Source organism: Rhinopithecus bieti, unplaced genomic scaffold (genome assembly GCF_001698545.2).
Source record: "Rhinopithecus bieti isolate Rb0 unplaced genomic scaffold, ASM169854v2 scaffold_6907, whole genome shotgun sequence".
Taxonomy (NCBI): domain Eukaryota; kingdom Metazoa; phylum Chordata; class Mammalia; order Primates; family Cercopithecidae; genus Rhinopithecus; species Rhinopithecus bieti.
The window spans coordinates 3,254,412-3,279,469 of NW_016805647.1; the positions used below are offsets into that span (position 1 = coordinate 3,254,412).

The 25,058-nt window shown below is 40.2% G+C and overlaps 1 protein-coding gene and 1 pseudogene across 17 annotated transcripts in view; both read left to right on the top strand.

The window, feature by feature from the left end:
• The window catches only part of SCMH1 (Scm polycomb group protein homolog 1), a 234,045-nt gene that overhangs the window by 163,783 nt on the left and 45,204 nt on the right, over window positions 1–25,058 (top strand). For all 17 annotated transcript variants that reach the window (XM_017873241.1, XM_017873244.1, XM_017873245.1 and 14 more), the window contains one exon: window positions 20,900–21,132. In XM_017873241.1, coding sequence (XP_017728730.1) covers window positions 20,900–21,132 — 233 coding nt within the window. The remainder of the gene's footprint in view (window positions 1–20,899; window positions 21,133–25,058) is intronic.
• LOC108530316 (tricarboxylate transport protein, mitochondrial pseudogene) lies at window positions 6,153–8,161 on the top strand (annotated as a pseudogene).

The window sequence follows — 25,058 nt, forward strand, 5'->3', positions numbered from 1 at the left end:
AAAAAAAAAAAAAAAAAAAAAAAAAAAATAGTAGTAATGAATAAGTACATTTCAAGTAAAAAAATATATACAAGCGTACATCCCATTATTTGTTAGAGTGATGCCATTACATGTAGCTTCTGGAAAACTCCACTATGAGAGAATGAATGTGGAAAAGGCAAACAATGTTCTATTATCATTAGGTGTATAGTTTTGACCTTACAGACCCTGAGAAGGACTTCGAGGACCCCCAGGAGTACCCAGAACACACTCTGAGAGCAGGTTACTATATAACATTTTAAAAATCTTTTTTTTTTTTTGAGACAGAGTCTTGCTCTGTCGCCCAGGCTGGAGTGCAGTGGTGCGACCTCGGCTCACTGCAACTTCCACCTCCCAGTTTCAAGCAATTCTCTTGTCTCAGCCTCCCAAGTAGCTAGGACTACAAGCACTTGCCACCACACGCGGCTAATTTTTGTATTTTTAGTAGAGATGGGGTTTCACTATATTGGTCAGGCTGGTCTCGAACTCCTGGCCTCAGGTGATCGACCCACCTCGGCCTCCCAAAGTGCTCGGATTACAGATGTGAGCCACCACGCCCAGCCATTAAAAATCTATCAACAGTGAACATTTGGGTCATTTCAAGTTTCCAGTTACTACAAATAACATTGCTATGAGCATTCTTTTACACATACTGTGGTGTACATGTGCAAGAATTTCTTTGGAGTTTACACCTAAGATTGGAATTACTAAGTCATCGGGTGTATACATCTTCAGATTTATTAGATAATGTGTGAGAGTCTTTCTGAACTCAAACACTTGGACATCACATATTACCTAATACTATTCAGATTTTGCCAATTATTCTAATTTCAAAGTAATTTTTTTTAACTTCAGACTCCAATACAGATTATATGTTGCATTAGTTGTGTTATTTTAGTCTTCTGAATCTGGAAAGTTCCTCTTCTATATTTTTCATGATATTGACACTTTTGAAGCACAACAGGCCAGTTGTTATATTAAATGTGCCTGAATTTTGGTTTGTCTGATTCAGGATTATTGATCTTTGACAGAGGTACGACATAACTAATATGGTATTCTCAGCTGGGCATGGTGGCTTTTGCCTGTAATCTCAGCACTTTGGGAGACCGAGGCAGGAGGAGGATTCCTTGAATCCAGGAATTTAAGACCAGCCTGGGCAACAAAGCGAGACCCCCATCTCTGGAAAAAAAAATTTTTTTAATTAGCTAGGCATAGTGGCACACAGTCGTAGTGCCTGCTGCTTGGGAGGCTGAGGCAGGAGCATTACTTGAGCCCAAGAGTTCAGAAGTTGCAGTGAGCTATGTTCTTGCCACTGCACTCCAGCCTGGGCAACACTGCAAGACCTTGTCTCCAAAAAAAAAAAGTTTTTAATTAAAAAGCTATGGTATTCTTGGTATATCACATCAGGAGATACATGTCAGTATGTCCCATTTTGGGTAATGTTACCTTTGATCATTTAGTTGAAATGCTGCCTTTCTACCTTTCTTCAAACACTTTTCACTTGGCTTCGAGGATCTCATACTCTTCTCTTTTTCTTCTGGATTTATGAGCCACATTTTAGTCTCCTTTACTAAATCATCCTCTTCTCTACAACTTCTGAATGGTAAGACATCTCAAGAACAACCTTTTTTCTTGACTATGTCCTCAAACTCCAGGAGGTGTCATCTAGCCTGATGGCTTTACATACCAGTAATATACTGATAATTCTCTGTTTGTCTTCAGTCCCAGCTTCTCCCTTGAATTCCAGGCTCATATATATAGCTGCCTAATTAACATCTCCATATTTGATATCTGATACATTTTGGCTTTGTGTTTGCACCCAAATCTCATCTCAGATTGTAATCCCCACATGTCAAGAGAGAGAGACCTGGTGGTGGAGGGGGGATTATGGTGGGCAGGACGCAGTACTAGATTGCACTTGAGCTCAGATGGACAGAGCAGCATATGGAGGCTTGCATCATGAATTTTTGCTCCAGAACAACTGCAGTAATAAATCAGAAAGTCTGTGAGAGGACCCACAGATGCACTGAAGGAAACGGATTGCTCCTGCAGGACCTGGGAGACAACCCAAATACTGTGCAGTTATCCATGGCTGACAGACCCATAGATGGTTCTCATCACTGGACTCTGTGCAGACAACGCCCAGTACCAGCCCAGAGCCTGGTAGACTTGCTGGGTGACTAGATCTAGAAGAGAGACAACAATCACTACAGCTTGGCTCTCAGGAAGCCACATACATAGGAAAAGGGGGGTATTATTACATCAAGGGAACACCCCGTGGGACAAAATAATCTGAACAACAGTCTTTAGCCCTAGACCTTCCCTCTAACAGCCTACCCAAATGAGAAGGAACCAGAAAACCAACTCTGGTAATTTGACAAAACAAGGTTCTTTAACACCCCCAAAAAATCACACTAGCTCACCACCAATGGACCCAAACCAAGAAGAAATCCCTGATTTACCTCTGGGAGACACCAGAGAAAGGCAAAGCCCAATGTAAGGAAATCCAAAAAATGATACAAAAAGTGAAGGGATAAATTATTCAAGGAAATAGATAGATAAAGAAAAAACAATCAAAACTTTGGTAAACAAACACACTTACAGAAATGCAAAATGCTCTGGGAAGTCTCAGCAATAGAATTGAACAAGTAGAAGAAAGAAATTTAGAGCTCAAAGACAAGGTCTTCAAATTCACCCAGTCCAACAAAGAAAAAAAAGAAAATATGAACAAGGCCTCCAAGAAGTCTAGGATTATGTTCAATGACCAAACCTAAGAATAATTGGAGTTCTTGAGGAAGAAGAGAAGTCTAAAATTTTGGAAAACATATTTAGGGGAATAATCAAGGAAAACTTTCCCAGCCTTGCTAGAGACCTAGGCATCCAAGTACAAGAAGCACAAAGAACACCTTGGAAATTCATCACAAAAAGATCATCACCTACGCACATTGTCATCATGTTATCTACAGTTAGGATGAAGGAAAGAATCTTAAAAGCTGTGAAACAAAAGCACCGGGTAACCTATAAAGGAAAACCTATCAGATTAACAGCAGATTTTTCAGCAGAAGCCCTACAAGTTAGAAGGGATTGGGGCCCTATCTTCAGCCTCCTCAAACAAAACAATTATCAGCCAAGAACTGTGTATCCAGTGAAACTAAGCTTCATATATGAAGGAAAGATGCAGTCTTTTTCAGACAAACAAATGCTGAGAGAATTTGCCACTACCAAGCCACCACTATAAGAATGCTAAAAGGAGCTCTAAATCTTGAAACAAATCCTGGAAACACATCAAAACAACCTCTTTAAAGCACAAATCTCACAGGACCTATAAAACAAAAATACAATTTAAAAAATAAAAACAAAACAACTAAGGTATACAGGCAACAAATAGTACTATCAATGGAATAGTACCTCACATTTCAATACTAACATTGAATGTAAATGGCCTAAATGCTCTACTTAAAATATACAGAATTGCAGAATGGATAAGAATTCACCAACCAAACATCTGCTGCCCTCAAGAGACCCACCTAACACATAAGGACTTGCACAAACTTAAGGTAAAAGGGTGGAAAAAGACATTTCATGCAAATGGACATCAAAAGCAAGCAGGAGTAGCTGTTCTTATATCAGACAAAACAAACTTTAAAGCAACAGCAGTTAAAAAAGACAAAGAGGGACATTATATAATGATAAAAGGCCTTGTCCAACAGGAAAATATCATAATCCTAAACATACATGTACCTAACACTTTGAGCTTCCAAATTTATAAAACAATTACTAATTGATATGGTTTGGCTATATCCCCCACCCAAATCTCATCTTTAATTATACTCCCATAACTCTCTCATGTTGTGGGAGGGACCTGGTGGGAGATAATTTGAATCATGGGGCGGTTCCACCATATTGTTCTCATGCTAGTGAACAAGTCTCACAAGATCTGATGATTTTATCAGGAGTTTCCGCTTTTGCATCCTCCTCATTTTCTCTTGCTGCTGCCATGTAATAAGTGCCTTTCACTTCCCACCATGATTCTGAGCCTTCCTCAGCCATGTGGAACCGTCAGTGGTGGTAAACCTCTTTTTCTTCCCAGTCTCGGGTATGTCTTTATCACCACTGTGAAGATGGACTAATACAGTAAATTGGCACCGGTAGTGTGAGGTGCTGCTGAAAAGATACCCAAAAATATGGAAGCAACTTCGGAACTGGGTAACAGGCAGCAGTTGGAACAGTTTGAAGGGCTCAGAAGAAGACAGGAAAACGTGGAGAATTTTGGAACTTCCTAGAAACTTGTTAAATGGCTTTGACCAAAAACCTGATAGCAATATAGACAATAAGGTCCAGGCTGAGGTGGTCTCAGATAAAGATGAGAAACTTGTTGGGAACTGGAGCAAAGGTGACTCTTGTTATGTTTTAGCGAAGAGACTGGCAGCAATTTGCCCCTGCCCTAGAGATCTGTGGAAATTTGAACTTGAGAGAGATGATTTAGAGTATCTGGCGGAAAAATTTCTAAGCGGCAAAGCATTCCAAGAGGTGACCTGGAGGCCAGGCGCAGTGGCTTATGCCTGTAATCCCAGCACTTTGGAAGAGGTGACCTGGAGGCTGCGCACAGTGGCTTGCTCCTGTAATCCCAGCACTTTGGGGAGGCTGAGATGGGCGGACCACAAGGTCAGGGGTTTGAGACCAGCTTGGCCAATACGGTGGTCTCAGGTATGGTGAAACCCTGTCTCTAATAAAAATACAAAGCTGGGCGTGGTGGCACGTGCCTGTAATCCCAGCTACTTGGGAGGCTGAGGCAGGAGAATCACTTGAACCCAGGAGGCAGAGGTTGCAGTGATCCAAGATCACGCCATTGCAATCCAGCCCGGGCGACAGAGCAAGACTCTGTCTCAAAAAAAAAAAAAGAGGTGACTTGGGTGCTGTTAAAGGCATTCCACTTTATAAAGGAAGAAGAGCATAAAAGTTTGGAAAATTTGCAGCTTGACAATGTGATAGAAAAGAAAAACCCATTTTCGAGGAGAAATTCAAGCTTGCTGCAGAAATTTGCATAAGTAACGAGAAGCCAAATGTTAATCCCCAAGACAATGGGGAAAATGTCTCCAGGCCATGTCAGAGGTCTTCAAAACAGCCCCTCCCATCTCAGCCCCTCCCCTCCGTTCGTCCCAGCCCCTCCCCTCCCTTCATCCCAGTCCCTCCCCTCCCTTCATCCCATCCCTCCCCTTCACAGGCCCAGAGGCCTAGGAGAAAATGGTTTCCTGGCCCAAGCCCAGGGTCCCCATGCTGTGTGCAGCCTAGGGACTTGGTGCCCTGTGTTAGCTGCTCCAGCCATGGCTGAAAGGAGCCAATGTAGAGCTCAAGCCATGACTTCAGAAGTGCAAGCCCCAAGCTTTGGCAGCTTCCACGTGGTGTTGAGCCTACAAGTACAGAAAAGTCAAGAATTGGGGTATGGGAACCTCCACCTAGATTTCAGAAGATGTATGGAAACACCTGAATGCTCACACAGAAGTTTGCTTGAGTGCTATGAGTGCATAGATAACTTCTGCTAGAGAAGTGCAGAAGAGAAATATAGGGTCAGAGCCCCCACACAGAGTCCCTACTGGGATATCGCCTAGTGGAGCTGTGAGAAGAGGGCCACTGTCCTCCAGACTCCAGAATGGTAGATCCACCGACAGCTTGCACCGTTTGCCTGGAAAAGACACAGACACTCAATGCCAGCCCATGAACACAGCTGGGAGGGAGGCTGTACCCTGCAAAACCACAGGGGTAGAGCTGCCCAAGACCATGGGAACCCACCTCTTACATCAGCATGACCTGGATGTGAGACCTGGAGTCAAAGGAGATCATTTTGGAGCTTTAAAATTTGACTGCCCTGCTGGATTTCAGACTTGCATTGGCCCCGTAACCCCTTTGTTTTGGTCAGTTTCTCCCATTTGGAATGGCTGTGTTTATCCAATACCTGTACGTCATTGTATCTAGGAAGTAACTAGCTTGCTTTTGATTTTATAGGCTCATAGGTGGAATGGACTTGCCTTGTCTCAGATGAGACTTTGGACTGTGGACTTTTGGGTTAATGCTGAAATGAGATAAGCCTTTGGGGGATTGTTGGGAAGGCATGATTGGTTTTGAAATGTGAGGACATGAGATTTGGAGGGTCTGGGGTGGGATGATATAGTTTGGATCTGTGTCCCCACCCAAATCTCATCCTGAATTGTACTCCCATAATTTCCATGTGTTGTGGGAGGGGCCCAGTGGGAGATAATTTGAATCATGGGGGTGGTTTCCCCATACTGTTCTTATGGTAGTGAATAAGTCTTGCAAGATCTAACGGTTTTATCAGGGGTTTTCACTTTTGCATCTTCCTCATTTTCTCTTGCCGCCACCATGTAAGAAGTGCCTTTCGCCTCCACCACGATTCTGAGGCCTCCCCAGCCATGAGGAACTGTGAGTCCAATTAAACCTCTTTATCTTCCCAGTCTTGGGTATGTCTTTATCAGCAGCATGAAAACAGACTAATACTAATAGACCTAAGAAAGAAGATAGACAGCAACACAGTAATAGTGGGGGACTTCAGTACTCCACTGACAGCACTAGACGGGTCATCAAGACAGAAAGTCAAGAAAGAAACAATGGATTTAAACTATACCCTGGAACAAATGAATTTAACAAATATATATGGAACATTCCATCCAATAGCCACAGAATACAGCACATGGAACTTTCTCCAAGATAGAGCATATGGGGGCCACAAAACAAGCCTCAATAAATTTAAGAAAATTGAAATTATATCAAGTACTCTCGCAGACCACAGTTAAATAAAAAACAGGGAATCAATTCCAAAAGGAACCTTCAAAACTACGCAAATACATGGAAATTCAATAACCTGCTCTTGAATGATCATTGAGTTAAAAATGAAATCGATGAAAATTAAATAATTCTTTGAACTGAATGACAGTAGTGACACAACCTGTCAAAACCTCTGGACACAGCAAAGGTGATGCTAAGAGGAAAGTTCATAGCCCTAAATGGCTACAGCAAAAAGTCTGAAAGAGCACAGACAATCTAAGGTCATACCTCAAGGAACTAGAGAAACAAGAACAAACCCAAACCCAGCAGAAGAAAGGAAATAACCAAGATCAGACCAGAACTACATCAAATTGAAACAAAATAAACTGTACAAAAGATAAATGAGCCCCTACCTCCCACCTGCCATGGCCACACCCTGCGTGCTCTGGTGGCCGCTGAGCCTGTATCTGGGAAGGCCAAACTGACACACCCGGGCGGAGGCGAACCTGGCAGTTGGCCTGGTGGACGGCATTGACATCTGCATCACCTTCCCCACCAAATACGTGAAGACGCAGCTGCATCTGGATGAACACTCGCACCTGCCGCGGTACCGGGGCACTGGAGACTGCGTGCAGCAGATGGTCCACAGCCATGGCGTCCTGGGCCTATACCATGGCCTCAGCTCCCACCTCTGCAGCTCCATCCCCAAGGCAGCCGTCAGGTTTGGAATGTTTGCGTTCCTCAGCAACCACATGCAGGATGCCCAGGGACAGCTGGACAGCACGCATGAGCTGCTCTGTGGCTCAGGAGCCAGCATGGCCAGGGCCATGGTGGTTGTGTGCCCCATGGAGACTATCAAGGTGAAGTTCAACCACAACCAGACCTCCCCAAACCCCAGGTACACAGGATTCTTCCATGGGGTTAGGGAGATTCTTCCGTGGGGTTAGGGAACAAGGGCTGAAGGGAACATACCAGGACCTCACGGCCACCATGCTGAGGCAGGGCTCGAACCAGGCTATCTGCTTCTTTGTCATGATCTCCCTGTGCAACTGGTACCGAGGGAACAACCTCAACAAGCCCAAGAACCTGCTGATCACTGGGGTCTTCAGAGCTATTGTAGGTGCAGCCAGTGTCTTTGGAAACACTCCTCTGGACGTGATTAAGACCCAGATGCAGGGCCTGGAGGTGCACAAATACTGAAACACATGGGACTGTGGCTTGCAGATCCTGAGGAAGGAGGGCTCAAGGCATTCTACAAGGGCCCTGTTCCTGCCTGGGCTGGGTTGTCCTGAATGTGGCCATAGTGTTTATCATCTATGTTGAGGTGGTAAAACTGCTCAACAAAGTGTGGAAGACATACTAAGCCTAGAGGGCCTCAAAGGAACCACCCCAGGCACCTCCAGAGTGCCCCACCACCCTTATCTCACATGATTTCAGTGCAGTAGTGCCAAAAGGCCCCTTGCTATGTCCCTCAAGCTCTGTGGCCTGGTCTGTGCATTGTGGCCGACAAATCCATGTGTTCCATAGTGCCGTGTCCTCCCTGTGGTCTGTGTGTGACACCACCACTGTGTCCCAGTGTCTGGCCCAGCCATGGCTGGGTGTGCATCTGGCCTGTGACCCTGTGCCCACTTGTCCATGTGCTTACTGTGAGCCCTGTGCCTGTGTTTCATGTTCTGTGTCATGGGACCGTGTGGCCTAGGTCCTCAGCCCTGTATCACTGGCCTGGTCCCAGTCCAGTGCCTTTCACCCTGCCCCAGCATACCACAGCTGCCTCCAGGCCTCGACCTGGCTTCACCACATTCCAGGGGCTGCAGCCCCCCACTTCTCCCACCATTGGCCTTAGCTGGCCCTTGGGGCCTCCCTCAGCCCAGGACAGGGTGGCATCCGCCACTCTCAGGACCACCCTGCCAAGGCAGAATAAACCAGATTCTGTTGCAAAAAAGTAAATAAATAAATGAAACAAAAAGCTAGTTGTTTGAAAAGATAAATAAAATTGATAGACCATTAGCAAGAAGAGAGAAAATCCAAATAAGTTCAGTAAGAAACAAAACGGGAGATATTACAGCTGACACCACAGAAATACAAAAGATCATTCAAGGCTACTATGAACACCTTTACATACATATACTAGAAAACCTAGAAGAGATGGATAAATTCCTGGGTGGATACAACCCTCCAAGCTTAAATCAGGAAGAATTAGGTACCCTGAACAGACCAGTAACAAGCAGCAAGATTGAAATGGTAATTTAAAAATTACCAGCCAAAAAAAGTCCACGACCAGATGGATTCACAGCAGAATTCTACCAGACGTTCAGGATTGGTGCGAATCCTATTGACACTACTCCACAAGATAGAGAAAGAGGGAACCCTCCCTAATTCATTCTATGAAGCCAAAATCGTCCTAATACCAAAACCAGGAAAGGATATAACTAAAAAAGAAAACTACAGACCAACCAGTATCCCTGATGAACATAAATGCTAAAATTCTTAACAAAACACTAGCTAACCAAATCCAACAACATATCAAAAAGATAATCCACCATGATCAAGTAGGTTTCATAACAGTAATGCAGGGATGGTTTAACATATGTGAGTCAATAAATGTGATACGCCACATAAACAGAATTAACAAAAATCACATGATCATCTCAATAGATGCAGGAAAAGCATTTGACAAATCTAGTATCTTTTTATGATTAAAACTCCCAGCAAAATTGGCATACAAGAGATGTATGTAATAAAAGCCATTTATGACAAGCCCACAGCCAACATAATACTGAATGGGGAAAAGTTGAAAACATCCCCGCTGAGAACTGGAACAAGAAAAGGATGCCCACTCTCACCACTTCTCTTCAACATAGCACTGGAAGTCCTAGGCAGAGCAATCAGACAAGAGAAAGAAAGGGCATCCAAATCAGTAAAGAGGAAGTCAAACTGTCACTGTTGGCTGACTATAGGATCGTTTACCTCAAAAACCCTAAAGACTCCTCCAGAAAGCTCCTACAACTGATAAAAGAATTCAGCAAAGTTTCCAGGTACAGAATTAATGTACACAAATCAGTAGCTCTTCTGTACACCAACAGCGACCAAGTTGAGAATCAAATCAAGTACTCAACCCCTTTTACAATAGCTGCAAAATAAAATAAAATACTTAGGAATATACCTAACAGGGAGGTGAAAGACCTCTACAAGGAAAACTACAAAGCACTGCTGAAAGAAATCATTGACGACACAAATGGAAACACACCTCATGCTGATGGATGGGTAGAGTTAATATTGTGAAAATGACCATACTGCCAAAAGCAGTCTACAAATACCCAATGCAATTCCCATCAAAATACCACCATCATTCTTCACAGAATTAGAAAAAACAATTCTAAAATTCATATGGAACCAGAAAAGAGCCCACATATCCAAGCAAGACTAAGCAAAAAGAACAAATCTGGAGGTATTACATTACCTAATTTCAAACTATACTATAAAGCCATAGTCACCAAAACAGCATGGTACTAGTATAAAAATAGGGACATAGACCAATGGAACAGAATAGGGAACCCAGAAATAAATCCAAACACTTACAGCCAACTGATCTTTGACAAAGCAAACAAAAACATAAAGTGGTGAAAGGACACCCTTTTCAACACATGGTGCTGGGATAATTGGCTAGCCACATGCAGGAGAATGAAACCAGATCCTCATCTCTCACCTTATACAAAAATCAACTCAAAATGGATTAAGGACTTAAATCTAAGACCTGAAACTATAAAAATTTTAGAAGATGACATTCGAAAACCCCTTCTAGACATTGGCTTAGGCAAGAAGTTCATGACTAAGAACCCAAAAGCCAATGCAATAAAAACAAAGATAAATTGCTGGGTCTTCTTAAACTAACAAGCTTTTGCATGGCAAAAGGAACAGTCAGCAGAGTAAACAGACAACCCACAGAGTGGGAAAAAATCTTCACAATCTGTACATCTGACAGAGGACTAATATCCAAAATTCACAGTGAACTCAAATCAAAAAGAAAAAAACAATACCATCAAAGAGTGGGCTAAGGACATAAATACACAATTCTCAAAAGAAGATACACAAATGGGCAACAAATACATGAAAAAATGTTCAACATCACTAATGATCAGGGAAATGCAAATCAAAACTACAATGTGATACCACGTTACTCCTGCAAGAATGGCCATAATCAAAAAATAGTAGATGTTGGCATGGATGCAGTGAACAGGGAACAGTTCTACACTGCTGGTGGGAATGTAAACTAGTACAACCACTATGGAAAACAGTGGAGATTCCTTAAAGAACTAAAAGTAGAACTACCATTTAATCTAGCAATCCTACTACTGGATATCTACCCAGAGGAATAGAAGTCATTATACAAGAAAAATACTGGCACACACATGTTTATAGCAGCACAGTTCACAGTTGCAAAAACGTGAAACCAACCCAAATGCCCATCAATCAATGAGTGGATAAAGAAACCATGATATAGGGCCAGGTGCGGTGGCTCACACCTATAATCCCAGCACTTGGGAGGCTGAGGCAGGCAGANAACTAGTACAACCACTATGGAAAACAGTGGAGATTCCTTAAAGAACTAAAAGTAGAACTACCATTTAATCTAGCAATCCTACTACTGGATATCTACCCAGAGGAATAGAAGTCATTATACAAGAAAATACTGGCACACACATGTTTATAGCAGCACAGTTCACAGTTGCAAAACGTGAAACCAACCCAAATGCCCATCAATCAATGAGTGGATAAAGAAACCATGATATAGGGCCAGGTGCGGTGGCTCACACCTATAATCCCAGCACTTGGGAGGCTGAGGCAGGCAGATCACGAAGTCAGATCAAGACCATCCTGGCTAATATGGTGAAACCCCATCTCTACTAAAAATACAAAAAATTAGCCAGGCATGGTGGCACGCGCCTGTAGTCCCAGCTACTCAGGAGGCCGAGGCAGGAGAATCGCTTGAACCCAGGAGGTGGAGGTTGCCATTAGCCAAGATCACGCCACTGCACTCCAGCCTGGTGTCAGAGCAAGACCCCATCTAAAAAAAAAAAAAAAAAAGAAACTGTGATATATATATATATCATATATATATATATATGATGGAATACTACTCAGCCATAAAATGGAATTAATGGCATTTGCAGAGACCTGGATGAGATTGGAGACTATTACTCTGAGTGGAGTAACTCAGGAATGGAAAACCAGACATCATTTCTCACTTATAAGTGGGAGCTAAGCAATGAGGATGCAAAGGCATAAGAATAACACAATGGACTTTGGAGACTCAGGGGTAAAGGGTGGGAAGGGGATGAGGGATAAAAGACTGGACAAATACAGTGCAGCGTATACTGCTTGGGTAATGGTTGCACCAAAATATCGTAAATCACCACTAAAGAACTTACTCATGTAACCAAACACCACCTGTTCCCCAATAGCCTATGGAAATAAAAAAAAAAATTATTAAACATGTCTCAGAGAGCTACCCCATAGTCAGATTGTCAGAAGCCAAGAACAAAGAGAAAACCTTGAAAACAGCAAGAGAAAAATGATTCATCATATAAATGAGATCCTCAACTTGACTACTGGCTTACTTATGATCAGAAACAAGACCAGAAGGCAGTGGGATGACATTCAAAGTACTAAAAGAAAACAAAAAACAAGAACAACAAAAAACACCAGTCAACAGAGAATTTTATATCCAACATATTCCTCTCAAAATACAGGTGAAATAAAGACAAATGCAGGTAAAGACTGAAAGCATGTGTTGCTAGCAGACTTTCCTAATACTAAAGGTCTTTAGGCTGAAAAGTGACATCAGATTGTAGCTTGAATCCACACAAAGAAATAATGAGCACTGATTTAAGGTTATCACATAGGTAAATAAAAGATAATATACACTTTTACACTTTTATTTTAACTGATTAAAGATAACTGCATAAAGCCATTTAAAAAAAGAGAGAGACCTGGTAGGAGGTAATTAGATCACGGGGGCAGTTCCCCTTTGCTGGTCTCATGATAGTGAGTTCTCACAAGATCTGATGGTTTTATAAGGGGCTCTTCCCCCTTCGCTCGCCACTCTCTCTCGCACCTACCACCATGTAAGACATGCTTCTTCCCCTTCCACCATGATTATAAGTTACTTGAGACCTCCCCAGCCCTGCGGAATTGTGAGTCAATTACGGAACTGTGAGTCAATTAAACCTCTTTATAAATTAACAAGTCTCAGGTATGTCTTTATAGCAGTGTGAAAAATGATTAATACAATATCTAACAAGTAATTCATAAGAAACATGTTTAAAAACTGAACTGTTGGTTCCCTTCCCCAATGTTTAACATCCTAGTAAATGGCATCATTTTCCTCCACATTGCTTAAGCCAATAATATTGGATCATCTATGACTCCTCTCTTTCTTTAAAAAAAATTTTTTTTAATACAGACTGGGTCTCACTGTCACCCAGGCTGTAATGCAGTGGTGTGATCACAGCTCGCTGCAGCCTTGAACTCCTGGGCTCAAGTGATCCTCCCACCTCAGCCTTCTGAGTAGCTGGGAACAGGTGCATGCCATCACTTCTGGCTAATTAAAAAAAAAAAATTTCTAGAGACAGGATCTCGCTATGTTGCCCGAGCTGGTCTCGAACTCCTGGCCTCAAGTGATCCTCCTGCCTCCCAGAGTACTGGGATTACAGATGTGAGCCACCATGCCTGGCCCTCCTCTATTTCATTGGATATGATTTTATACTTTTGTGTTTTGTCTTTGCTAATTTTCTTTCACTGACATCCAGTCATGTCAGCTCTTTCTTCCAATGTATTCTGAATCTAATTCTCATCTTCTCCAATAATATTACTCTCTTCAGAGATTTCAGTTCATCACTATCTTTTGTCTTTTTTGTTTGTGTTTATTTTATATTGATATAAGAGGGTGCTGGATTCATTTCCAACACCCCCAGAACACTCACTTATTCTCCCTTTTGGTTGAAACCCCAGCTGCCCAACCCCACCTGCCCAACCGCTCAAACTATCACTACAGATTAGTTTTTCTGTTTTCAAACTTCATATAAAGATAATTATAAAATACATACTCTGGCTTCTTTTGTCTAACATTATTTCTGTGAGATTCATGTTGCTGCATACAATAATAATTTTTCTTTTTAATTTCTCTGTAATATTCCCCTTTATGAATATACCACATTTTTAAAATCTTTTGGGCCTTTAGGTTGTCTCCAGTTTTGCCTCTTATGAAAAATGCATGGTGACTATTCTAGCACATGGCTTTTGGTGGTCATATCACTCACTTCTCTTGGGTATATACTGAGATGTGGAAATGTTGGGTCATAGGATATACAGCTAAGCAATTTGTCAAAATGATTTACGTTCCCACCAGCAATGTTAAATTCTAGTTGCTTCACATCCTTACCAATATTGTCCTTTAAATTTTAGCAGTTTTGGTGGGATATAGTGTCCCATAGTTTTAATTTACATTTCTGTATTACTAATAGTATTCAACAACTTTTTGTATGCTTATTTGCCATTATACTCATTTTTGTGAAGTGCTTCATCAAGTCTTATCCATTTTGTAAATTGCCCAGTCTTCATTATTGATTTTTGGGCATTCTTTATATATTCTGGATATTATTTTTCTTATGTATGTGTTTTGTGTATCTTTTCCCACTTCCTGGATTTTTTTCATTTTCTTAATATTGTCCTTTGATTAAGAGAAATATTTTGTTTTAATGAGGTCATATATATCAATCTTCAGTCTTTGATAATTAATGCTTTTTGTGTCCTGTTTTAATAAATCTTTGTCTGCCCCCATAGTTTTGAAGGTATTCTCATTTGTCTTCTTCTAGAAATTAGATGTTTTAGCCTTCACATTAATTTTCGTATCTGGTGTGAAATAGAATTCAAGTTTAATTTTTTTCCATATGGATACCTATTTGACTCACCACAATTTTATTGAAAAGACTATTTTTTCTCTCCACAGAATTGCAAGGGCACATTTATCATAAATCAGATTACTATATATGTGTAGTTAATTTTGGAACTCTCTATTTTGCTCTGTTGATTCATTCATCTACCCTTGCACCAATAATATATGTCTTTTTATTTTTTTTTTAAGACAGTCCTGTTCTGTCACGTACACTAGAGTGCAGTGACACCATCATGGCACGATGCAGCCGTAAGCTCCAGGGCTTAAGTAATCCTCCCACCTCAGCCTCCAGAGTCACTGGGACTACAGGTGTGCACCACCATGCCCAGCTAATTTTTAAAAAAAATTTTGTAGAGACTGGGTCATGCTATGTTGCAAGGCTGGTCTCAAACTCCTGGCCTCAAGCAGTCCTCCTGCCTCAGTCTCCAGAGTGCTGAGGTTACAGGCATGAGACACCAAGCCCAACCAGTAATATATGTGTAAATTACTGTAACTTTATAATGAATCTTGCTATTTGATGATTCACGTTCTCCAGCTTTGCTGTTATTCATGAAGATTGACTTGGCTACTATAGGTCCTTTGCATTTCCTATTAAAATTTAGAATTAAATTGTCAATTTGTATACATACACCACACATTTCTTTAGAAACTGCTGAGATTTTGATTGGAATTGCATTGACTCTAGATCAGTTTGATGAGAGTTGACACCTAACAGTGGTAACGCTTTCAATCTATGAATGTAACATCCCTTCGTGGCCATGTGGTATCTACATCTTCTTTAATTTCTCCTATCAATGTTTTATAGTTTTCAGTGCAGATGTCTTGCCCATCTTTCACTGAATACTTGATGTTCAAATAACATCAAGTATTTTGTGGATTTTTAAATAATTTTCAGATTGTTGCTATTTAGAGAAATACATTAGATTTTTACATATTAGATTTGTATCTAGTGACCTTTCCAAATTCATTTTTTTATTTTAATAGATTTTGTAGACTTGTAGGGAGGAATATTTACATAAACAATCATGTTGTGTACAAGTAACACTTCTTCCCTTACAATCTATATTTATAGATTTTATTTATTTTCGTTTCCTTATTGCATTGACCTCCAATACAATGTTGAATAGAAGTGGTGATAGTAGTTACTTTGTTTTATCCCATAATTCAATAAGAAGTGTTCAATATTTCACCATTAAGAATGCTGTTGGTTATAGTTTTTTTTATAGATGGCTTTATCTAGACTAAGGAAATTCTCTTTTATTCCTAGTTTATTGATAATTTTATCCTGAATGGGTATTGAATTTTGTCAAATGCTTTTCTTCATCTATTGAGATGATATATGGGCTTTTTCTTTCATTTAGTGAATGTATGTGTTCAGCTGATTGTATTTTCCATTGTTAAACAACCTTTGTATTTCTGGAATAAATCCCACTTAGTTATGATATATTATCCTGCATGTTATGATATGATATATATAGGATTATATATCTGATATACATATATAGAGAGCTAGATTTAATTTACAAATACTTGGTTAAAGATTTTGCATCTATGTTCATGAGGGATATTAGTCTAGTTTTTTTTTTCTTGTAACATCTTTGTCATGTTTTGGTATGAGGGTTATGCTGGCCTTATAAAATGAAATGGGAAGTGTTCCCTCTTCTATTTTTCAAAAGAGACTTTGCAAGATTTGTTATTATTTCTTCTTTAAATATTTGCTAGAATTCACCAGTGAAGCCATTTAGGCCTGGGATTTTCTTTGTGGAAAGATTTTTAATTGCAGTTGCAATTTTTTTTATTATATATGAGGCTTTTCATATTCTGTTTTTTCTTGTGTCAGTGTTATTTTTTGCTTTATTTTGTTTTTTAAGAGATGAGGTATTCACTCTGTAATCCAGGCTCAAGTGCAGTGGTGCGATACAGCTCACTGCAACCTCGAACTGGGCTCAAGTGATCCTCTCGAGTAGCTAGGGCTACAGGCACACACCATTTGTTTTTGTAGAGATGGGGTCTCACAGTGTTGCCCAGGCTGGTCTTGTGTGGCGTTTTATCTCAATTTTCGTATTTTTTGGCATAAAGTTATTTATACTATCCTGTTCTCTTCCCAATGTCTGATGGATCTATGATGAAATTGTCTCTGCATATTCTATATTTATTAGGTATATGTATCAGGTAGGTTGGTTGGTTAATTGGTTATTCATGTTATTAGTTTTCTTTTGGTTAGTGTTTATAGAGTATATTATTTTCATCTGTTTGCTTTTATCTTCTTGTGTTTTTATGTTTTGAGTGTCTTTGTATCTCGGGGCCCTCTTATAAACAAATATAACTGAGTTCTGGGGTTTCTTTTGTTGGTCTGGTTTGTTCATTTATTCCTACCGATTGTTTTACTTAACCCACCTTTATTTAATATAATTATTTATTTGGGTTTAAGTCAACATTTTGCATTTTGCTTTTTTGTTTTCTATTTGTCCAAGTTCTTCCTTATTTCTTTATTCCTCTGTTCTTACCTTCTTTTGGATTAATCAAGTATATTTTATTATTCGACTTCTCTCCCCTTAGCTTTTTAGTAATACATTCTTATCACTGATAATTCTTTAATTAATTGCCCTATGCAAATATGCATATTGGACTTGTCAAAATCTACCTTAAAGAAGTGCTCTAAACACTCCCAAATAATGCAAAATTCATACCAAAATTTGGCTCCATTTACTCTTCACTTTGATCCTCTGTGCTATTGCTGTCATATAACTTATTAATACATATGTTATAAATGGCACAAGTCATTTTTATTGTTTTAAATAATCAGTATCCTTTTGTATCAACTCACATGTTTACCCTTTCTTGTATTCTTTATCTTTCCTGTAGTTTCATGTTTCCATCTGGAATTACTTTCCTTCAGCCTGGAGAACTTCCTTTTCATTTTCCATAGTTAGGTCTGCTGGTGACAGATTCTCTCAGCTTTGATTATCTGAAAAATCTCATTATTTTACCTTTATTTCTGAAGGATGTTTTCACTGGGTGTATAATTCTACCTTTGGTAGTTTGTTTCTTTTAGCCCTTTAAAGATACTATTCTACTGCTTCTTGCTTACACAGTTTTATTGAAGAGACAGCTATCACTCTTATTGTTGCTCCTGTAATGCTGTTTTTCTCTCTGAGTGCTTTTTAAAATGTATCTTTGTATTTCCTCCCTTTCATTTCATCTGTATTTCATCTTTTGTATTTTCAGCAGTTTGACAATTATGTGTTTTGGCATAGTTTTCTTTGTATTTTTCCTACTATGGATTGCTGAATCCATAGGCATACTGAATCTGTGGGTTGATGTCTTTCATTAGTTAGAGATAAAGTCTCTGCTGCTATCTTTTCATGTATTGCTTTTTCTTCATTCTATCTGGGGTTGCAGCCACTCATATTTTGGACCTATTGACTGTGTCTACTTATCTCTAATGCTATAAAATATTTTTTCATATTTTCTCACTGTACTTTATTTTGGATGTTTTCTATTTTTTCATCAAGTTTATCAATCCTTTCTGTTGGCTCTTGTCTGCCCTTAAATCTATGCAATGAGTTCTTCCTAATACTGTATTTTTTAGTTATAATATGTCCATTTAATTTTTATATAGATATTTCTGTGGATACTATCTGTCTTTTCTTACATTTTGTTCATCTTTTTACATTTTAACATCTTAATTATGATTTTTTAAAAATCTGTGTGTTTGTTCCATTATTTGGATAATATATGGGTCTCTTTCTATTGCCTGTATTTTCTCTTGATCACACTGTTTTGACTCTGTTATGTCTAATAATTTTTGTAGTATGCCAAACATTTTATATTAAAAGAACTATTGAGGCTTCAACTGGTATCTTCCATGAGAAAGAATTCTTCTTTTCCTCTGGTAGACTAATAGGATAGGACCTGATCACCTCAATCTAATTATGGATTGAGTTAGACCACGTCTGGATTGTGCCTACGGTTTATCCTTGTTTTTTGGACATGGATTGAGAACCTAATTTATATCTTCTTAGCCCTGAAACACTGCAGGAGATTGTCCTACCCTTGAGAGGTCTGGGGCTTAGTTTTATTACCTCTTACCCCTTATAGTTTCAAAATATCTTTAAGAGGAGATCAGCCATGTGTTTGGGGTATACCACCTACTTCTAGTGGAACCTTGTCTCCTAAAACCACAAGATTATAAAAGCTTTTTAAAAGCTTTAAAGTTCCAGTGTGCTGACCCAAAATTCAGCAAATACCCAGTGAGAAAAACTGGCCACATGAAGGGGCTCCTTAAGTTTCCAGTTTGTCACAGCAGCTCTCATTTCTCTTTCTTCCAATGGAGCCCCTCACCACATGCCAAGCCCGATCCTTAGTTTATGCCAAAATTAGCAGATGCCCTCAGGAAAGAAAACAGTATCAGCTACCTCAGAGGCCATCCCCTGGAATTCCAGTTCATCTAATCCTCATGACAGCTCTGTGCTGTCTTTAAATAATTACTCTGACTTTTTCTAGTTGTTACATCGTTAACATTGTACTACCACTATCTCTTCCTACCTGGAGGCCTAGGAAGTATTATCTTCTACCTGCCCTATATAATAGTTTATTAACTGGTCTCCCTAATTCTACTCTCGTCCCTCTCACAAAGCAGTCGGAGTGGTCCGTTTAAGTATATCTTGTCCCTCCCCTGCTCAAAACCCTCCAGTGGCTTCCCTTTATATTTAGAATAAGTTCAGTTCATTTTCACAGGCTACAGTCCTACACAATTTTACTGCTACTCACTCTCTAACCTAATTTCTCTCTACCCTCCCCCTTGCTCACTCAATTACAGCTCTACTGACCTCCTTTCCATTTCTCAAATACACTAACATGTTCCTGTCTCATAATCTTTGCGCTTGTTGTTATACCCTCTCACATCTTCATAAGGCATTGTGCCTTTACCTCTTTCGGGAGCTCTGTGTAAATGTCATCTTCTCAAAGAGGACTTCCCTTAAAATTCTGTTTCTTTACCCTGCGTTAGTTTTAATCACAGCACTTAGCACTACCTAACATTTTACTGTATATTGTGCTATTTTTTTAATTTTCTGTCTCTCTCACTAGGAGGTAAGCTCTATGAGAGTGGAAGTCTGGTTTGTTCACTGTTCTATCCCCACGGCTTAGCACAGTGTGTAACTTACAGTAAGTGCTCACTATTTGTAGGATGAATTAGATATCCCTTACCTCAAAAAATTCTCAGTTTAAGGAAAAAATGAATAATTGGAGTAAAATTAAGAAGTACTGTAACATAGATGTCTACAGAATGCTTTGGGAGTAAAGAGAGGGCACTGACTTAGTTGGGACATGGTGAGAGAAGGCCTCAATAAGGAGGTGGCCCTGGATCGAGTGCTGAAAATTTAGTATTGACATGTGTCTGATAAAGAATAATAGCTCAACATACAGGGCTCCTAGAACATGGGGTGGGATGATAGGAAATGACATTAGTCATAATGGGAGAGCGAGATAGGCAGAGTCAGAAAAGTCCTTAGAAATCAGGATAAAGAATTTAGACCTTACCTTAAAGGTAATGAGAAATAAAGGTTTTTAAGAGCAAAGGATTTTAAGGAGAGATACTATCAGATGTATATTTCCACGTGTTCCTCTACTCCTCACTGCAAGAGTCAGACTAAAACTTCAAGTAGATTGATTTAGAAAATCCCTGGCATAGTTATCAGGGCTCAATTTCAAAACAGAAGTTCTTATCCCCAACTCACTATGTAACTTGGGGAGGGCATTTTGTTCTGTTCTGAGCCTCAGACCTTCATTCTTAGCAGGAGAGAATTATAGGTTTCTAAGAGCCCTTTCAACTCTGAGCCTATGATTCTGTTAATATTTATATACTTCAGCTTTGACTTAGGTCACAATACTTGTCTAAGATGCCTTAGGAAGAAAAATTCAATATTTTTTTTGCATCTGCCAGAAATAATTTAAAACTTCCAATTCCAGCCAATCTAAATTCAGTTTTCTTCAGAGATTTCCTAAAGGTTTAGGTCAAATACCAGGAAACCAGCTTCTTGGAACAAAACTACCTGAGCAGAAGTGGCAAGTCCTTTTTTCCTTCTGGCTGGGATGAGAATGCAGGGGGGAGGGAGGGTGATAGAATGAGTCTTTTTCTTGCAGTTGTGATTCCAAAGAATCCCTATCCTGCCTCGGATGTGAATACTGAGAAGCCCAGCATCCACAGCAGCACCAAAACTGTCTTGGAACATCAACCAGGGCAGAGGGGGCGTAAACCAGGAAAGAAGCGGGGCCGGACACCCAAGACCCTAATTTCCCATCCCATCTCTGCCCCATCCAAGACAGCTGAACCTTTGAAATTCCCAAAGAAGAGAGGTCCCAAACCTGGCAGCAAGGTAGGTAAAATGTGGGTTTCCCAGAAAGGGATAAGGGATTATAAAGGGGTCATTCAGCCAGGCGCGGTGGCTCATACCTGTAATCCCAGCACTTTGGGAGGCCAAGGCGGGTGGATCACAAGGTCAGGAGATTGAAACCATCCTGGCTAACATGGTGAAATCCCATCTCTACTAAAAATACAAAAAATTAGCCAGGCATGGTGGCGGGCGCCTGTAGTTCCAGCTACTCTGGAGGCTGAGGCAGGAGAATGGCGTGAACCCGGCAGGCGGAGCTTGCAGTGAGCAGAGATCGCACCACTCCACTCCAGACTGGGCGACAGAACAAGACTCCATCTCAAAAAAATAAGGCGGGTCGGGGAGGGGTTGGGGCGGTCATTCATCCATACCCATCTCTCTTGGAAAGGGGCATATATGGCCCTCTTCTCTATCTTGTATATGCTTATAAGAGGAATTTCCTAGATCGTCATCCCTACTTGCTACTTGCCTGAGAGTTGGTAACATTAAAGATAGGCTTGTGGAGGATAGGAAACAAATTTTAACTTTGAAAGTTACTCATATTTGAGGAGATTCTGGTCTAGTGTACATGGAAGAAACTGCTCTTTGTTAACCTTTCCAAAGTAGATGTCCATCGTGTGGACAGAAAGCACAAATTAATTCTGTAAATGTGTTTTTTTTCTTTTAATCAGCTTTTTCAGGTTGCATGTAAATGTATTTTTTGCTATCTGTACCTCTTCAAAAAAAATTGAATACCTACTAACTGTCAGACTCTGTATTAAATGCCAATACATACATATCCCATGATTTTCACAAAACCCTAAGAGATAGTGTTAATGTTATTTTATAGTAAATTGAGACTTACAGATGTAAAATGATTTTTCTAAGATCACATGGCTAGTAAATGGCAAAACCTACAGAGATTGGTCCTTAGATCTACTTCCAAGGTCACTGGTTCCCTAGCATATATTCGCTCTTTCCCACATTTCCTGAGGGACACAACACTTCTAGTGTTCTAGTATTGGAAAAGACAGCTGAGTCAGCTTCACTGAGCACTGTTACTGAAAGTACTACCTCTTAGTCATGGCCTGTTTTTCATGGGTATCTTCCCTAAGGAAGGCATTGATATGAGAAAAAAAAAAAAAAAAAAAAGACTTCTGTCAGCAGCTTCTCTAGGGCCCCTTTTAGCATCACCTCCTCCACTCGTTTCTTAACTGTCAGGAGATTTCTCTGAATTTCCTCCCTGAACAAGAATACCTGGTTCCAGTATGGAGATGATACCCAGTTCTCCCTGGGCATTCCATCCCAATCTCATTAATTCCTCCCTGGGGCTAGTTTGTTTGTCTGTTGGTTTGTTTTGCTTGTTTATTAGCTTCCACTGACTTCAGTCCTTGTAGAATATAAGCTCCTCAAGGTCAAGAACCTAATCTTTTTCTTTTTTTTTCTCCTGTGGTGCCTTATATCTTAGTCAATATTTTGGGAAATATTCAGAATATGCAGGATGGGTAGGAGGATAGGTGGGTGGGTGCGTGGATGGATGGATGGATGGATGGATGGATGGATGGATGGATGATTTTAGTGATGATGTTACCAATCTCAGTTGTCTCTTATTTTTGGTTTCAGATTCTCAATATCACCTCCTGATCTTCCTGTGTAACACATAATGCTCCTCTTGATCTGTTACCACTAACCCAGGTCCTAATTCATTTTTGCCTTCATTACCCACCTCTCATTCTCATGTTGTAGAGGAGAGGCTGAAGGCCCTAAGGATGCAAAGCCCAGAGAAGCCATGCTTTTGATGATGGCTTTTGATGATGACATCTTGAGGACAGTCAGAAGAGGGAGAAAACTTATCTGGGGGGCTCCAACTAGAACCAATAAATGGAAACTCAAGCAGAGAAGCTTTGTCTCAACATAAAAGGAATAGTTAAATCTATCCCCAAATGGAAGTAATGAGCCCCTATAACTAGAGGTATTTCATCAGGGACTGGATGACTCTATAGGAGGGATCTTTTAGGGAGAGGGAATTATAAGTATTGGGTAGATGGTTGGGTTAAATAGCCTTTAAGATCATTCAGAACTCAAAAACTGATTCTGTGATTGCCTCTGCCCTGCTCCCTCAGGAAGTCTTGAACGTAGTAACCAAAGTACTTTTTCTTTCCAGCCTTCTTGAAAGCAGTCATTCTCATCTTTTCCTGTATTTTATGTCCTAGCATTTGATACTCTAATTCTCCTTTGTGTTCTTTTGCCTACCCCTACAAGTGTATATGCCTTTCACTTCACCTGTGAGCCTTATATCCCTTTTTGTTTGTTTTGCTTTGATTTTTGAGGCGGGGTCTCACTCTGTCACCCAGGCTGAGTACAGTGACATAATCATTGTTCACTGCAGCCTTGACTTCGTGGGCTCAAGTGATCCTCCCACCTCAACCTCCCAAGTAGCTGGGACTATAGGCATGTGCCACCATGCCCAGCTAATTTTTTAAAAATTTTTTGTAGACATGGGGCCTTGCTATGTTGCCCAGGCTGGTCTCAAAACTCCTGGGCCCAAGCAATTTTCCCACCTAGACCTCCCATAGTGCTGGGATTACAAGTGTGAGCCACCATGGCTGGCTTTATATCTCTTTTTGAAGCAGAGTAGTCTTGTGGATAGAGCATAAGCTTTAAAGCCAGACATACTTAGGTTTAGATCTTATCTCCATATGTTACCACCTGTATGACTTTGGGAAGACTTCTCTGGGTAAAGTCCTGAGCCCATTTTATCACCTGTAAAATGGAAATGAGATAATGTATGAGTACATATAATATTGTACATGTACCTCTCTCAAATAGGTTTACATTATTCAGGCACCAAACCTACCAGGCTTGTTCGTTTAGGGACCCAATGAAATCCTACCATCAACTCATTGAAGTTGAAGTGGTATTTCCTTCCTTCCCTGACTCATTCGTTACTTATTTGGATTTTCACTTTTAGCAGTAAAAAAAACATGAGCAGATGTTCACTTTCAATGTGTGTTTTGAATGCTTCATGAGAGTTTCATGATTGCTTTCACAGGCAAAGCCATCTTATATATGCCTGCTGTCATCAGAGCTATCTCTTTAGAGAACATACTCCTAGAAGGCAGACAGGTTGATATGGCTCCCAGCAGTTACCCCTACATGAAGCATTTAGTAAAAGTGGATTTTTGGATCTCTGTGATGGTTATGTTTGCCTTGCATTCAGAAAGGCTTTTAGCCAGACGTAGTGGCTCCTGCCTATAATCCCAACACTTTGGGAGGCCAAGGTAGGAGAATCGCTTGAGCAGGAGGAAGTTCGAGACCAGCCTTGGCAATATGAGACCTCATCTCTACAAAAAATTTATAAAAGTAAGCCATGCGTGCTGGCACACACCTGTAATCCCAGCTACTCAGGAGGCTGAGGGGGGAGGATCACTTGAGCATGGAGGTGGAGGTTGCAGTGAGCCAGAACCATGCCACTGCATGCCAGCCTGGACAACAGAGCAAGACTCTGTCTCAAAAAAAAACAAAACAAAACAAAAAAAGGCTTTTTAGGAAACTATTTCTCAGAAGAAAACCTGAGATCCTTCTCCCCCAAAAACTGCCCTGAACAGTGTAGGGGAAATAATAGATTTCTCAAATCATCTTTATTATTTCCTCTATTATTCTATACTGCATGCTTCATAAAAAATTTTATTTACACTTATTTTATGCTAAGTACCATGCTAAGAATTGTACTTAGAACCAGACTTTCAGAGTTCCAGGTGAATAGGGATACTGGTATATAAACATATCATGACAATATATTGACAAATGCAACAGTTCAAAAAACAGAGGTAACATAAAAGAGACAATGATTAGAGAAAAACTAGAAAAGCTTATTAGATAAACAAATTTGTAAAATAAATTTTAAAAAAGAGAGCATTTCAAGTGGAAGA